Source organism: Linepithema humile, chromosome 1 (assembly GCF_040581485.1).
Source record: "Linepithema humile isolate Giens D197 chromosome 1, Lhum_UNIL_v1.0, whole genome shotgun sequence".
NCBI lineage: Eukaryota > Metazoa > Arthropoda > Insecta > Hymenoptera > Formicidae > Linepithema > Linepithema humile.
In genome coordinates, this window is record NC_090128.1 from 21,411,688 (window position 1) to 21,426,959 (window position 15,272).

The 15,272-nt window shown below is 33.4% G+C and overlaps 4 protein-coding genes across 16 annotated transcripts in view; 2 read left to right on the forward strand and 2 right to left on the reverse strand.

Moving 5' to 3' along the window:
- Window positions 1–6,083, reverse strand: part of exd (extradenticle) — a 62,553-nt gene extending 56,470 nt beyond the window's left edge. For 3 of the 8 annotated variants that reach the window (XM_067355876.1, XM_067355855.1, XM_067355879.1), the window contains exons 1-2: window positions 4,258–6,079; window positions 424–497 (exon numbers count right to left, since the gene is read on the reverse strand). In XM_067355876.1, coding sequence (XP_067211977.1) covers window positions 424–497; window positions 4,258–4,490 — 307 coding nt within the window. In that variant the 5' untranslated portion in view covers window positions 4,491–6,079. Of the gene's footprint in view, window positions 1–423; window positions 498–4,257 lie in introns of all 8 variants that reach the window. The other 5 variants (XM_067355871.1, XM_067355873.1, XM_067355862.1 and 2 more) reach the window with 4 other exon arrangements.
- A 2,514-nt stretch (window positions 6,084–8,597) lies between these two features.
- LOC105670197 (uncharacterized) lies at window positions 8,598–10,877 on the forward strand. Its single transcript, XM_012363590.2, has 2 exons — window positions 8,598–8,902; window positions 9,000–10,877. The coding sequence occupies exon 2, from the start codon at window positions 9,111–9,113 to the stop codon at window positions 10,653–10,655; it is 1,545 nt and encodes a 514-aa protein (XP_012219013.1). The 5' UTR covers window positions 8,598–8,902; window positions 9,000–9,110; the 3' UTR covers window positions 10,656–10,877.
- Window positions 10,878–11,445: 568 nt separating this feature from the next.
- On the forward strand, window positions 11,446–13,743 carry LOC105670201 (Surfeit locus protein 6). Its single transcript, XM_012363594.2, has 4 exons — window positions 11,446–11,831; window positions 11,952–11,999; window positions 12,264–12,766; window positions 13,077–13,743. Exons 1-4 carry the CDS (start codon window positions 11,714–11,716, stop codon window positions 13,299–13,301), a joined length of 894 nt encoding a protein of 297 aa, XP_012219017.1. The 5' UTR covers window positions 11,446–11,713; the 3' UTR covers window positions 13,302–13,743.
- Window positions 13,711–15,272, reverse strand: part of LOC105670206 (uncharacterized) — a 32,616-nt gene continuing 31,054 nt past the window's right edge. For all 6 annotated transcript variants that reach the window (XM_067356127.1, XM_067356130.1, XM_067356123.1 and 3 more), the window contains one exon: window positions 13,711–14,294. The gene's annotated coding sequence lies outside the window, so the exon portion shown is untranslated. The remainder of the gene's footprint in view (window positions 14,295–15,272) is intronic.

Consider the following 15,272-nt stretch of genomic DNA (forward strand, 5'->3'; position numbering starts at 1 on the left):
GACTAGGCGCCGAGAATCCGCGCTTTAAATAAAACCGATGATTTATGGCTCACAATAACTCGTGTGCACGGAGAATGGAATAAAACTCCACTTGCGCGCAGATATAATCAATGACGCTGCAGAAATAATAATACATCCTCGCAACATTTGATTTCCGCGTCGCGTGAAATAGATACGTATATATGTAAATAGAGGGCATTGCCAAGCCTGATACAAGCAAAATTCGTTGAAATCTCGGTCCTATGCTGCGAGTGCGAATTTATCGCACCGAAATTGACTCATTTAAAAATTCCATTCATTCGTTAGCGCAGCGCGAAATAAGCGAGTCGTTCATGTGTAAAGTTTAATAGTCTGGGCGGCGCGAATCAACCGCGGTAAAAAGAGAGCAAACTCCTATGTTATTACCGAGAGGAAATCACTCACCTGTCTTTTCCTTGATTTCGCAGAGAACCGAGAACAAGGCAGGTTTCATCCTGTGGCAATTCAAAGTGTGTTTCCTGCAAGCAAAAGGCAAACAGATATGCGCGAATTAAACATTGATAATGAAAGTTACGTAAAAAGCGTGAGGTCTCGACGATTGATACAAAACAAAGAATTTAAAAAAAAAAAAAAATTTTTCAAAATCAAATTTGAATCGTATCGTGTATGTGAAGTAGAGTTTATTCTAACTTTATATTTAATAGTTCCTGATAGGCAAAGGGTTTTGGCCATTAAAACAAAAAAATGTCTCAATTTGTTTTGCAAAATTTCTATATATTTTGTCAGATTTCAAAAGCTTTAATTTTATATAAATACTATAAAGACAGAAAGAATTCTGTCATGTAAAAGCTAAATATCGCTTGAATTATTCTATTAAAAATAAAGAATTCTTTGATTTCTCAAGTTGATAAGTTTTTATATGCCAGTTTCACACACACGCACACGCACACGCACACGCACACGCACACGCACGCACACGCACACACACGCGCACACACACACACGCGCGACACACACACACACACACACAAATTGGTACGCTGTTGCAAGTATTTTCTAATAATGTTTGTTAATAGTCGTAAAATAGCTATGCATACAATTTTTCAGAAATAAGAAAAAATAAACATGCCACAAAAAATTCTGTTGTGTTGCTTTTTCATCTTAAGCATGTAAATTGCAAGTGGTGCTAAAAACGAAGAATTTTAATATTCATAATTCACTGTTCGCAGTTGCAACCGCAGCATATCGTAAGGAATACATAAGGAAAATCGGTCGAAAATGATGTCTAACCTCGCCAGCCGGCAAGAACATCACCCTCGATCCTCGGTTCGAGTCTATCTCCAAGTTCCTTCATTTCATACACACATGCGACCGACGAAACGGCGATTACGAGAACATAACCTTGACTTCGGGGGTCGCATGATCGTTCTTGCAATCTTTCACTCCCGAACGCAAACTTCCATATGCCGAAATACGGTAAACTTCGCTATGATTTCTACGAGTATATCGGGACTTTCACGGAAATTCTTATCGCGATCGCTTTCGCAATATGGTCACTGCGGGATACCGTACACGTCCGCTACCATAAACTCATCAAAATACGAATATAGAATAGCGCGACTTAAACACCATGACATGATGGTTGGCTCTACAAAAAAAGAAAGAAAAAAAATAGCCAACCGAGAAGAACCGAAGGTCGATTGCGTCTGGGAAATTTTTGCGTATATTTTGACGAATTTGATCATCGCAATCTAGGATACTTTTTATCCAATAAACTTTTGCACAATCATGTCCACGACTTGCTTGTTTTCAAATATTTTGTAATCTTGAACATACATACTCATAAACATCATGCATTCTAATTAACATAACGCCAAAGTGCGGAAAATAATACACAACAATCGACAAACGCGTGAGTAAATCTGGTTATTACAACGATCGGGCCTGTAAACGATCAAATGATGATCGATGGAAGCAATTGACCGCACTTAAGAATTTCCCAGAGCTCGCCTGAAATGCGAATTTTTATGAAACTTATATGGCATTTAATTGTTCACAATTTGACCATATTTATTCGTACATTATTTTTTGTTCATTTTGCAGAAAAAAATGACACGTAAACAAAAAAATTGGATAAAACTTTTATATAACTTTTCTTTGTAAAGTAAACAAAAATGATGTATGGGCAAATATGATCAAATTGTGAACAATCAAATGTCGCAAATAATTTTACAAAAATTCGCATATTATCGTGCCAGCCTCACAGACTTAAATTTTCCATATATTTCGATTTTCGACTAATCTTAAATATGTACGAACAAAAAACAAATTCTAATGTGATAGAATTTTGCAGAAAAATAATAAAAAGAATCAATCAATCAATCAATCAATCAAAAAAGATTATCCTGCAAATTGTTTACTAAGTTTCAGCGAATAGAAAACTGCGCTCGGAAGTGAGAAAACGCGAAAACAAAGCTGTGACGAATTTACACTGAAAATACAATTTGATATGTTTTCGCTGTCGTCATATTAATCGCAAATGTGTGTAAAATGTGAAGAAACATGGACATTAACTCCGACAAAAAGTTGTATTATATATTACGCTACAGTCCGGTTGCAGCTACAAGCAGTGAATTCTAAATATTAAAACTCGTGTTCTTTTCAACTGCACTTTTTAATATTTTTTATGCTTAAGATAGAAAACTTATATGACAGAGTTTTTTAGCGCCATCGGTATGTTTATTTCTTGTTCATTTTAAAATTTTTGTGCGTAATGATTTTGCGTATATTAACAACTATTATTATATTATAAACTTATAGTATATCAACCAAAGTGTACAAAGTTGACATATTATAAATTTATAAACAATTGACTTACTTTTTGAATTACTTTTAAACTTATTTATATATATTCAGTATTTAAAAGACAATATTCTTTCTAGAACTCGTGCAGAGAATTCTGAAGTCTAAAGTTAAACAAAATATAATAAGGAAATTCTCGCAAAACAAATTCAGATCCAGCGGGACACAATTTTCTTTTTGCTTTGACTAAAATTATTTGTTTGTTATCTAGTCAAAATTCTTAATAATATGAAATAATACTAGCTTCACTCATATAATCATATCTGATTGTACTTATTGCCATTAATTAAGATTAATACTCAATAAGAACATTAATTTAATTCAGAATCGTTTCAGCGTCATATTTAAATGGTTAACATATTTAACGTATATCACGAAGTTACAAGGGTTCTCTCCCATTCTGCATAAAATATATATTCATGGAAAACATGTTAGGTACTTAATATAAGTCAAGGCATGCACGGTAATCATATAAATATGTACAAACGATATAGTGAAGTACAAGAATATTCGCGTTCTGTGAGCATCATGTTCGTATTTTGTGACGAGAGTATGCCTTCAATATTTATTTATTTGCTAACACCGATCTCTTCACAAATCGATAGATCGTATCTGAATAAATATCTCACAAGATGCATGTTCAGCTGTCAAATTATCATTGAAAAAGATAAGAAAAATGTTTACTCAGATAGATACTGTGAGATAAATTAGATTGATTTATACGCCTAATTTGAGTACACACGAGTGGTGTAATTATAAATTATTATCATTCATCGTTTATATATAATTAATCGCAAGAATTGTGCCCCACATTTATTAATTTGACTATATAAGATAAGAAAGAAAACAGATATTGGAAGTGATTTCTTGTATGATGTTGCAAATAGTAATGAGAAAAGATACGCGCAGATATTTTGTAATCGCGTTTCCATGTAACTGTAATTATCTCAATCGATCGTAATCTCAAATTTAAAATAAAGCTGCAAACCATATTTTACATACAAATATCATCTTGGTTTCATGGCAATTTTATTTACACGATACTTTCCAGTAATGAATTGACCTCTTAAATCGAAAGTACCTATGAAACCTTTAATTTGACTATTAACGAGCTGTGAACATAATTTCCACTCTAACATATCATTTACTGATGTTTCTCGAATGTCCCAATGCAGAAATAATCACGTAGCAATTAAATATCATACTATTAATACAATTATAAAATAAATAGCGCAAGTAATATTAACAAACGTATAAAGAATATAAAAGGAAAAAGAATAAAAACAGAAGCTATTTAAAGGGATATACTTTGAGAAAACAACATAAAAGTAAGTAACGAGACAAGATTAAAAGATAGCATCCCGTGAACAAATGCATTAAAAAATGGCGAAACGCACGAAAATGATCGGGACCTACCTCGCTTGCGCTTCATCCAAACTCTGATCCGTGATGTTCATGATTTGCTGCAGGATTTCACCGATGTCCTGTTTTCTAGCTTCCACCGCTTGATCGGGGCCCTGGGCTGCGGTACCGTCGACCGGACCCATGCTGCCGTAGCCGGCAGTGTTCTGGGCCGCTTGGCCCTGGTTTCCACCCATCAAACCCACACCTGATCCTCCGTGTTGCAGCATTCTGCCAGTCTCATCCATCAACCGGACTTGCCGTTCCGCTATGAGTGGTGATCAGCCGGCCACCGTGCTTGCGTATTGTATCTTCGTGTATATATGTGTGAGAGTATATATAGCGTATCGTTGTGTGTTTACTTCTATTCGCTCGGAAGCGACGCCCAAAAATAATCGACAGAATGCACTATGCACGCACCTACGCGTTACTCGTATACCAGGTGTCGCGGAAGAACACGCAACAAATTTGAACAAATCCCCCGCGCTCTTCACGATCAGCTTTTATCTCCGTATGTCGTCGAATAATGCCGTTGGCCGGGGTACTATGATGCACGTGCTCTCTTTCTCTCTCTTTCCTCTAGCCTGCGTTTCAGCAATCGTCACTATCGTATAGAAGGCGCGTGTTGCACACTTGCAAAAATATATTCTCTATCTCCCACCGTTTTTCCTTCTCTTTTCCTCGACTGTTTCCGTCGTATCGAATATCTCGTGACTTTACGTACTGCTGCTTCGCGCAGCGAATTCCGAAACGCGCGGCGCGAATATTTTGGAGGTTATGCTGCCGTTGTGGTCTTTGTTCTGCGTATCGTTCGACAACTGTAACTCCGTTCGTTTCTTTTTCTCTCTGTCTCTCTTGTATGTCTTACTCACTCTTGCGCCGTACGCTTACCTTCTACTCCGATCTTCTATCTTTGTCCGTTCTTTCCACTACTCTGTTTCGTGATGCACTCGCGCTTTTCGAATATCGGTTTCTAAAATCTGGTATACACAATATAGGGCAAGTTGAAAATGGTGCCTTCGGCGGCTTTAAACTTTGACGGATTGTCGGATTTTACGTATACACGATTGTGTCGAGACGGTCGGCGTCGCGCCCGGCCCGCACTCCTCCCCTCGTTACGACGTTTCCACTATATGTGTGAGTGTGTCTATATATATATATATAATATATATATTTCTCTCTTCTCTTCCTCACCCTTTTTCGTTGGTATGCTTCTATTCGTTATGGCTGAGGAACATTGGCGTCGTTCAAGCCATCCGTGCCACAGATATAGCACATAGAGCTTTTTGCCTTACAACGCAACGACGACGACGCGCGCGGACCGACCGTTTCCGTCACTCTTCTCACTACTCTCGGTCGCTCGAGCGACTGCTACCAACTGCTACGTTGTCGCGTCTCGTGAGTGTAGGTGTATGTGTGCGTTCGTGTGCCTCCAAATAATGTTGCATGCGTGCGCCGATCGGCGGCCATAGCAGCCACCGCGACCAATCAAAATGTTCCATGCATTTACCTTTCGCACCGGTCGCCGCGTCTTTCCTTTTCCCTCGCACGTTAATCCGTCGTCCGCATGCGCATTCGCCTTATTTACGACGGGGTGACCTCGGCAACCCGACACTGCGGTCTCATAACCTTCTCTGCATTTGCGGCTAGCGTTTCGTCGAGGACAACGACCATTACCTCTCGAAGATGTCCAAGAAACGCGTTGTTCTTGATGTAGATAAAGCTCGGCCTTGAGACAATCGTGCACAATGCTTCGTAGCGAATTTTGCACGGGCATAAACTTCATCTATTGCTCTCTGTTGTGATTGTCTTTCTTTACTATATAATGGGCTTGTTCGTTTTAGCTGCACTGGGGCAGCTCTGGGTCTGCTCTAAACAAGATAATACAGGACAAACTATTTATCTGTCCTGTATTATCCTGTGTAGAGCAGACCCAGAGCAGCCCCAGTGTAGCTAAAACGAACAAGCCCAATGTTTCTGTGATAAAGAGATGGCTCCTGATCGACAAACAACAGTAGTCAACGTAAATCGAACTTTTAGCGTACGTGCATACTTTCAAGGCCGGCTCTTGAACTCACGGAAGCAACAATAATAGCTGCATTGGATTACCTGTACTAGAATCCTATAAAATATGAAAATTCCAATAAATTTATAAAAATGCCATTGCATTCTGTATTATTTGAGTCACATTTATTGGGCTTGTTCGTTTTAGCTGCACTGGGGCAGCTCTGGGTCTGCTCTAAACAAGATAATACAGGACAAACTATTTATCTGTCCTGTATTATCCTGTGTAGAGCAGAACCAGAGCAGCCCCAGTGTAGCTAAAACAAACAAGCCCATTGTGAAAGTAGTTATTCTATTTCACTTTAACAAACTTGAACATTACAATATTTAAATTTATCGAGCTTGATTGTAGTATTTATGTATATATGTACAAGTTAACCCTTAATCCCGACTCATGGGTCGTTTTCGACCCAAGCGAAATTTCAAAGTGCTGTAAGGTACCTCCATTTCTTAATAACAAACTATATAAAAAAATAATTTTTATCGAAATATTATAATTGGGACTTCAAATTGAAGGTTGAAAGAAGCTCCATAAATTTTTTCAGATTTTTTAAAGCGTTTTTACTGATCCAAATAACGCAAAGCGACCCATGAGTTGGGATTAAAGGTGCCGAAAAGAACCGTCGGGATTAAGGGTTAAGAATGTTAAAACTTATTTCTTAAAACAAATAAGCAAGGAATGTTGATGTTCTACAAATTATTTTTAATATCGATTCTCACTTTTGTTTATTATGTATTATATTTTTGTATATATATACCTGTGATAGTGGTTGCGTTCCATAAAGCGCATATGTGCGCATGTATCCATAGTATACGTAAACGTTTACTATAGATATATGCGCGCATATGTGCTTTACGGAACGCAGCCAGTGGGCTTGTTCGTTTTAGCTACACTGGGGCTGCTCTGGGTCTGCTCTACACAGGATAATACAGGACAGATAAATAGTTTGTCCTGTATTATCTTGTTTAGAGCAGACCCAGAGCTGCCCCAGTGCAGCTAAAACGAACAAGCCCAGTATCTTCTATCTTTCACTCGACATGAGCTATAAATTGTCAGTAGTGGCAGCAACTGGCAGTGAATATTGAAACGCAATTCTAATTGGTTTACCTTTTCTTATGCCAGATTCACATTTCATTCAACGTATGATATCTGATATTTAATAAAAAAATTTGTTTTCTAGGATTTAGTTAAATAAAATTTACAGAAAACACATTTTTCTATTAAATATTGAATGTCGCATGTCGTGTGATAGATATAGTGTGAATTTTGTATAACATTTTCTTTGTCGTACAAGTTTTTCGGACATACTAATTAACCATTATAACAAATATTTTCCAGACTCCTGAAATCTTTTATCTAATACATTCGAAAAACTTTACATATCTTGTAGACAAAACAATTACAACACATTTTATGTAATGAGTTTTGGAATATAACGAATTGCAAGTTTCTAGCTCATTCGCCCAATTTTGGTGCGTTCCAAAACTAGTCAAAATATTGCAATGCTTTTGTCCTATGAATATTAAGCCAGTATCAGACTTATGCTGGATTCACACTGGGTCCGATTTCCGACGTACAACGTCCGATATCCAATATATATTAACCTAATCTTGGCTTGGCGCTTGCGTAATAAATAATATTCATATATTATAAATTCCGCGCTCGTTTAGTTACACGAATTACCCGTAGCCGTCATCTTGGTCGTCTAGTTTTTTCCCCTTGCCCTTCTGGCTTCAGCCCCGCTGGCTGACGCTCTGTCCATATATTCCTACGTCCATGGTCTTACCAGAAATAATCAAGAATAGCACGTTTTAATTAGTAGTTACTGGCAGCAATTACTAATTGAAGATCCGAGCAACGAGCCACTGAACGCACACACAGTCGAGAATCGTGTACATAGCTGCGCAGAGTGCTTTGCGCAACACATGTACGCGATTCTCGATCAGTGTTGCGATATGGGACCGGTTGTATGCGCATGTGCGGCAATACGGCGTCAGTACAGTGTCTCATACAAGTTAAACAAGGCACCATTACCCCGCTACATTAAATATATTTCTAAATTTTTTGAAATTGATTGCAATTTTCTACTTCTTGGTTTTTTAGCTGCTGGCTTCGTAGATTCCATGCTTGTAAATAAATAAATCTTACCTTATTTGTAGTCACCTAACCTTCTCATGTCAAAACGTCCCGCCATACGGTCAACACACAACATATAACGGCACTGGATCTCCATCACCACACATGCGCAGAGCCGCACATGCGCATACAACCGGTCCCATATCGCAACACTGTTCTCGATTGCGTGTGCATCCGTTTGCTCCTTGCTCGGGTCTTCAATCTGGCAGCAACTTGTTGGTAGTTGCCATCCTTCGCGATTAATGCGGCTTTTGAGCATTGTTGAATGGTTCTTAATTTTAAAGACGTATTAACCTTAAATGTGTACTAGTCTACACAGAATAGATAACGTATGTAACGTAAGCAACATTCTATGTTATTGTATAACGTGTTCACAATTATAAAAAATCAAGTGAAATTGTAGTAGTATTTGCTAATATTAACTAGAAAACTATAAAAAAAAATAAAAATTATCGATAGGTGAGTAAAATTTATTGTTGTACAAATAAAAAATGAGTTATATTATTAAAGTAAGATAACAAAAATGTGTTTATATTAATTTTATCAAAATGTTTAGATGAAACCACCATATACATTATAGTATAGCACATTAGAAGACTTGAAAGTCTAATTGTAACATTATTGGGAAATTAGACAAAGTTTAATTGACCATTACTTCTGGAATATAATGGATTACAAGAAGTATTACAAGTCAGATTGTGATGGAACTTATACTTTACATTTCCTCAATACGAACAAATTTAGTCCCGATGAAATAAAGGAAATATTTTCAAAATTTGGAGAAGTTTTAGCTGTTAATGTTACTTCTACTGAAACTGGATTTAGATTTGTGAAATATAAAACATTAGATGCAGCAAAAAATTGCTTAGATGGCTTGAAGGATAATAATGAAATTACTATATTACCAGAAAAGAAAGATCAATACAAAAGAATGGATAAAAATTCAAGTCAAAAGCAAACAGGCAACACTGACAAACAATCTAATGGAAACTTTATGTATAATAAAAAATTCTCAGAAACAAAATTTCAAAAGGAAAGATTAACTTATAACACAAGAACTTCTAATTATGGTAATAAAACTGATGATGCTGACAGTTTTTTAAATACTACTTTTTCAAATATTGGTTTTTTAAATACTGGTTCTGAAGCAACAAGTCATGGCTATAAATCTAATACATATGAAATTAAAGCAAGTGATAAACAAGATGTATTCAAGGAAAAGCATTCATTACCTCAAAAGAGAAGTTTTAATAGCAATTCTTCAAGCAATGGAATAAATTATGAAAGATATTATAAACTATTAAAGGATGGGACTTATATGATGCATTTTGTAAACAAAAAGAATTTCAGTGTAGACAAAATGAGAAATATATTTTCAGAATATGGACCAGTATTATCTGTATCTCCTGGTGGAGATAATAATAGACTTGTATTTGTAAGATATAGAAGTACAGATCATATAATAAGCTGTCTAAACGGTTTACAAAATAATAATCTGATAAACATACTACCACACAAAGACAAAATAATTCAAGCAGATCAGAAAGATTTAAATCAACGGCAGATGACAGTGGAAGATTCACATCAAAAGATCCTTGATGGAAAACAAGTTAATTCGACATTCACTTCTGAAACGGGAGCTATAAGGAAGCAAGCCCATATTATAAATAATATAAAAACTTCTGATTGGGATAACAGATCTAATAACTCTGCAGATATTGATTCTCAAAGTTCTAGGCATAATCATAAATCAAATACAACCAAGTGTGAGAAACCTAGTTCACAGATAGTCAAAACTAAGTTACATTCTTCAACAAAAATAGAAGGGAATACTCATATAAATAAGAATATGTGTGATAATAAAACATCTATGTTAAATTATGACACAGAAATAATGCAGAAAGAATTTGTTTGCCCATTACAGTCTAAGGATGCCTCGTCTAAAATCAGAATTATTCCACTCCAAGAAATAATTGTTGCAAACATTCCTGGAGATTATGATGTACATTATATTCTACATTTATTTAGAAAATATGATCCAATTTCAGCAACATTTATAAATGTAACTTTTGAAACTAACATACGATATTGTCGCGTTTATTTTAAAACTATACAAGATGCAGTAGCTGTTGAAAAAGAATTTGATAATTATGTTTTGTCTGGAAAGAATCTTATTGTTTTAAGAGAATCAAAGTTGACAGAAGAAAGCTAAAGCTTTTCCTACCATTTAGTAACAAAATGCACTATATTTAGTAGATATTATATTGAACACATCACAATTTTTTATAAGAATTTGTTTTTTTTTATTAATTTGGGTATTGTATTTATATTTTGGATATTGTATTTTGATGTGTCACATTTTTAATCTATATACTTGAAAAATTTATATCAGAAATAAATGTGAATATAAAAACAATAAAATTTATTCTTTATTTACGATGTTGGTAATAATTATAGAAATTTTTGTACAATTTTTAAATGTATCTTACAATGTTTTTACTTGTTTGCTAAAGCAAATATTAAATTTTATTGTCTGTAATCATATATAATAAGAGTAATTTGAAGAGAAAACTTATTGTATATTATCTCTATAATTATTTATCAACAACAGTATTAATAATAGTTAAAAATTTGCTTACTATAAATTTGAAGTTTTAGCAAACAATAAATACATAAAGATATTTTTCACGCTGACGCTGAATTGCGCTCAATTCAACTTCAACATTAAAAGATATGTGACCAAAAACTACTGCAACAGTTTATTTTTATACCTTACGTGTACACATACACCTTAAATGTACCAATATATTCAAAGTCAAAGAAATAAAAAATTAAATTAAAGAGATATACACAAATATTTTGCTTTTTTATTAATGATATAAAATAAAAATGTTATTTAAAATATTTTATATTTTTTCAATTCTTAATAAAATATAAAAAAGTATAGAAATATAGAGATATGTAAAAAACAATAGAGAAAGAAAGATAACACACATTAATCTTCAATTTTGCATTTAAATAGTAAACAAATGTAATTTATCAGGAAGTAAAATGTATAACAATAATATATACTATTACTTTTATCATTTTTTAATAAGAATAATAGATTAGTATGGACAGCATCTGTATTGTTCTGATTTTATCATAAGTTTTATTTATCAGCTTGCAAATATAATGACGATCGATTAGTGGGGAAGCTAGGTAACATAACCTTAGAGTAGAGTAGAGTAGAGGTATTTACATTTTGAATACACGTGAGTTCTGAACAAGATGCAATTAACGATGTTAAAAAAGTTCGATAAGAAGGCAGTACACCAAATGCTTATAACAGAGGATAAATTCATTTCGGATATATTCTCCGTAATGCCTTTACCTATGCGCGAATTAGGTAAGAAATATTTTTAAAATTATATGGTATAACCTCAAAATAATATAATCTCAAGAATTTGAATTATTTTATTTTTATAATAAGTATATATAAATTGATATTTGTTATGTTTTAATTTAGAGCAGCGAAATTGTTCATCTATGACAAAGGAACAGACAACAAAAAAAGGTTAATGTTTTTCGATTTATTTGATAAAAATATGATAATTGTATAAAATATAAATTTTTCCACTGATTTTAATGAAATAATATCTGTATGTGGCTGTGTATATATGTATATATATTAGTAAATATAATATAGAAATAATAATTCAAGTTACTGTAATAATAGTACATTTCATCTAAATCGGTGAAATAGTTTGTATTTATATGTTTACTGAAAGAGAAATATTTTTCTAGAAGCTGAATTGCTAATCTTGTTTTTTTATTACAGTCAAGGTTTTTACAGTGCCAGGTAGAAAAACAAAAAGAGCACAGACTTTTGAAAAGTTGCATGCAAAGTTAGAGGAATTAAAGAGTGTAAAAAAGTTGGATTATAAACAGAAACTTCTTAAAAAAAGTTTAAAAACCAGAATCAAGAAAAAATCAAAAAGAGAAGAACGTTTGCTACAGAAGAAGCTTGCTAGGACAGAACAAAATGCAGCTAGTAGTAGTAAAATAAAAACTGACAATGAGGAAATACCGAAAGTTCCAAAACCAAAACCAGTATTCAATTCAGAAGGTAAAATGGTATTTAGTAAGTTTGACTTCTCTGAAATTGGTATAAAAAAGAAGTTACCTAAAAATGAAAATGATCCTAGAAAAATTTTACAACAACTACAACAAAAAAAAGAAAAATTGAAGCAATTAGAAGAATTTGGTGAGAAAGAAAAAGCTGAGGATATTAAAGAAAAAGATGCATGGAAATCTGCATTGGCAAAAGCAAGTGGTGAAAAAGTATGTGCTTTAAGCATATTTATGTGACAAACTATTTTTTTAATATAGGGATACGAAACAAAAAGAGCACACTTTTGAAAAGTTGCATGCAAAGTTAGAGGAATTAAAAAGTGTAAAAAAGTTGGATGTGTCAACAAAATATAACTTAATTTTCTTAATATTTTTATTATTATAAATGTATTGTTAGATTTTGTATTAACTAATTTGTTTGAATAAATTATAATTTACTATGGATTGTAAATTTGACATTGTTACAAGTGTTTTTACACATTAATTTGTTCCACATTTTTAATGCATTTATATTTGACAGGTTAAAGATGATCCAGAATTGCTAAAGCGCACTATAAAACGGAATGAACAGAAAAAGAAGCATAGTGCAAAGAAATGGAATTCCAGGATTGAGAATGTACAAAAATCTATTCAAGAAAGACAAGAAAAACGACAAGAAAATATTATGAAGAGAAAAAAAGAAAAGAAAGTAAATAAATTGAAGAAAGCAGCGAAGAAAGGACGCGGATTTATATCCGGATTTTAATTATTAATTATTTACATAACTATTCTCTGTAATAATTTCATGTTGGGAGAATGAATGTGTTTCTACTTACAGATATGTTGTAACTTTTATTTGTATACACATGGGTAAAAGTGCCAAAAAATTTTGTTCAGATAACATGCGTGAAAAACTGATGTTATTTTCATATAACATGGATGCATAAAATCCATTTTTAGTTTAAATTTATGAAGTATAGTTTTTGCAAATCTCATACGTTTACTACGCATATTTACTTAAAATGCACTTTATTCATAGATTTGGGATAGACAAATAAAATTAAGTACCTAACTTGTATTGATATAATTGTTAACATATAAGGAGAATGAGTTGGATATTCAGAAAGGTTTATATTAAACGAGATTATCTGTGTACTATCCACTTATGTGTAATATACAGTGACAAATAATATACTTTATTCATGTAAGTCTGCTTCCATTTGTACATTAACAAATCTGTATTTACACTGACGCGTTCATATTGTAGACCAGCTACTTTTCACAGCTATTGTGTACGTTTTAGATTACAACCATTATGTAAAAAGCCGTACTCGCAAATGTCGCAAGCAAATAATAAGTAGTATAAAATTTCATGTGTTGCAATACCTTGTTCTGAATACAAGGATTATACGATGCTTTAAACATCGTTTTATTGTAAAGTTTCTTTTATTTGTCACATCTCTCGACATATAAGTGTGTTATATGTTTTCTATTTCACGCGATATGGTAATATTTAAGTAAATTGTTCAGTTTTTTTCTCCAATAAGCTTTACGAAAGCATTCATTTTCAGAAAGACCGATCGGTCAGTAAATGATTGGCAGATCTAGGACGAGAGCTTCGATATAGCCGCCGTCTTCCACCTCCTGCTAGGTATCTCCCAATGCTGCGGAGACTGCATTAGCGTGCGTCAAAGCAGTCCATAATGGACTGTGATCTACAGGCAACGGCACCGCCAAAGATTTTGATGGTCGCGGGGACCTGTAAAAACAAAAAAATAACTTTCAATTTATAAGTTATATTAACATATTATGGAAATGCTAAACTTCTCACATATGTTTTAATATATTTTAATAGAAGTTAAATAGTAACTTATTATATGAGAGAGAAGAGGACACTGAATTTAATTTTTTTTGTTAGAAAAGCGAGAAAAAAAAGATGCACTTTTGCATAGTGCTTTTATTTTTTTCAGTTTTTTATTCATGGTTTTTTTTGCAGAATCTTTCAAAAATTAACAAATAGCTTTGTTATGAATTATCTCTCAATTAAAATAAAATATAAAAATGTTCTAGGTGAGATATTTAATTTATTAGATTTATACAATTATGAATCGCGTGGTAATAAGAAATCACTCTGTATATTTTTGAAATAATTTGCGACAGTGTAAGAGGCAGGAATTGTAACTGAATTTTATTTAATGTTAGTTACAATTGCCACGCCAGTCAGCGCGCTTCTCGCGCACGAATCTATACACTTGGATAAATTCAAGTTATTCGTGGAGTAGAGGATACACTTTTGTGTGACGCTCAGGATCTTCGGCGGTCTTTTATCCATTCGTACGTATTTTTTCCACAAAATATCAAATTTGATTGCGTTATGATTGCCATTAATTAGTGAACAGCTTGATTTTTGGTTAGAATAACAAATTATGAATCATTTAATCCGTGAATCGGAGATTGTAAAGTTGTTAACCACATCAGGTATCATTTGATCGAGGCAATTGATTTCAGTATAAAAATTTCATAAGTTATTTATTTTATTAAGATATATATACTTTTGTTAATAATATCGATTCAAAATTAATTAGAAACTTATCGCACGGAGCATGAATGAGAAATAAGAAGTCATCTCGTATATTTTCGATACAATTTGTGACGACGGAAGATAGAGAAAAGTTTAACACTATTATGTGATGTTGGTAGCGATTTGTCGCCCAATCAGCACGCTTTTTGCGTATGA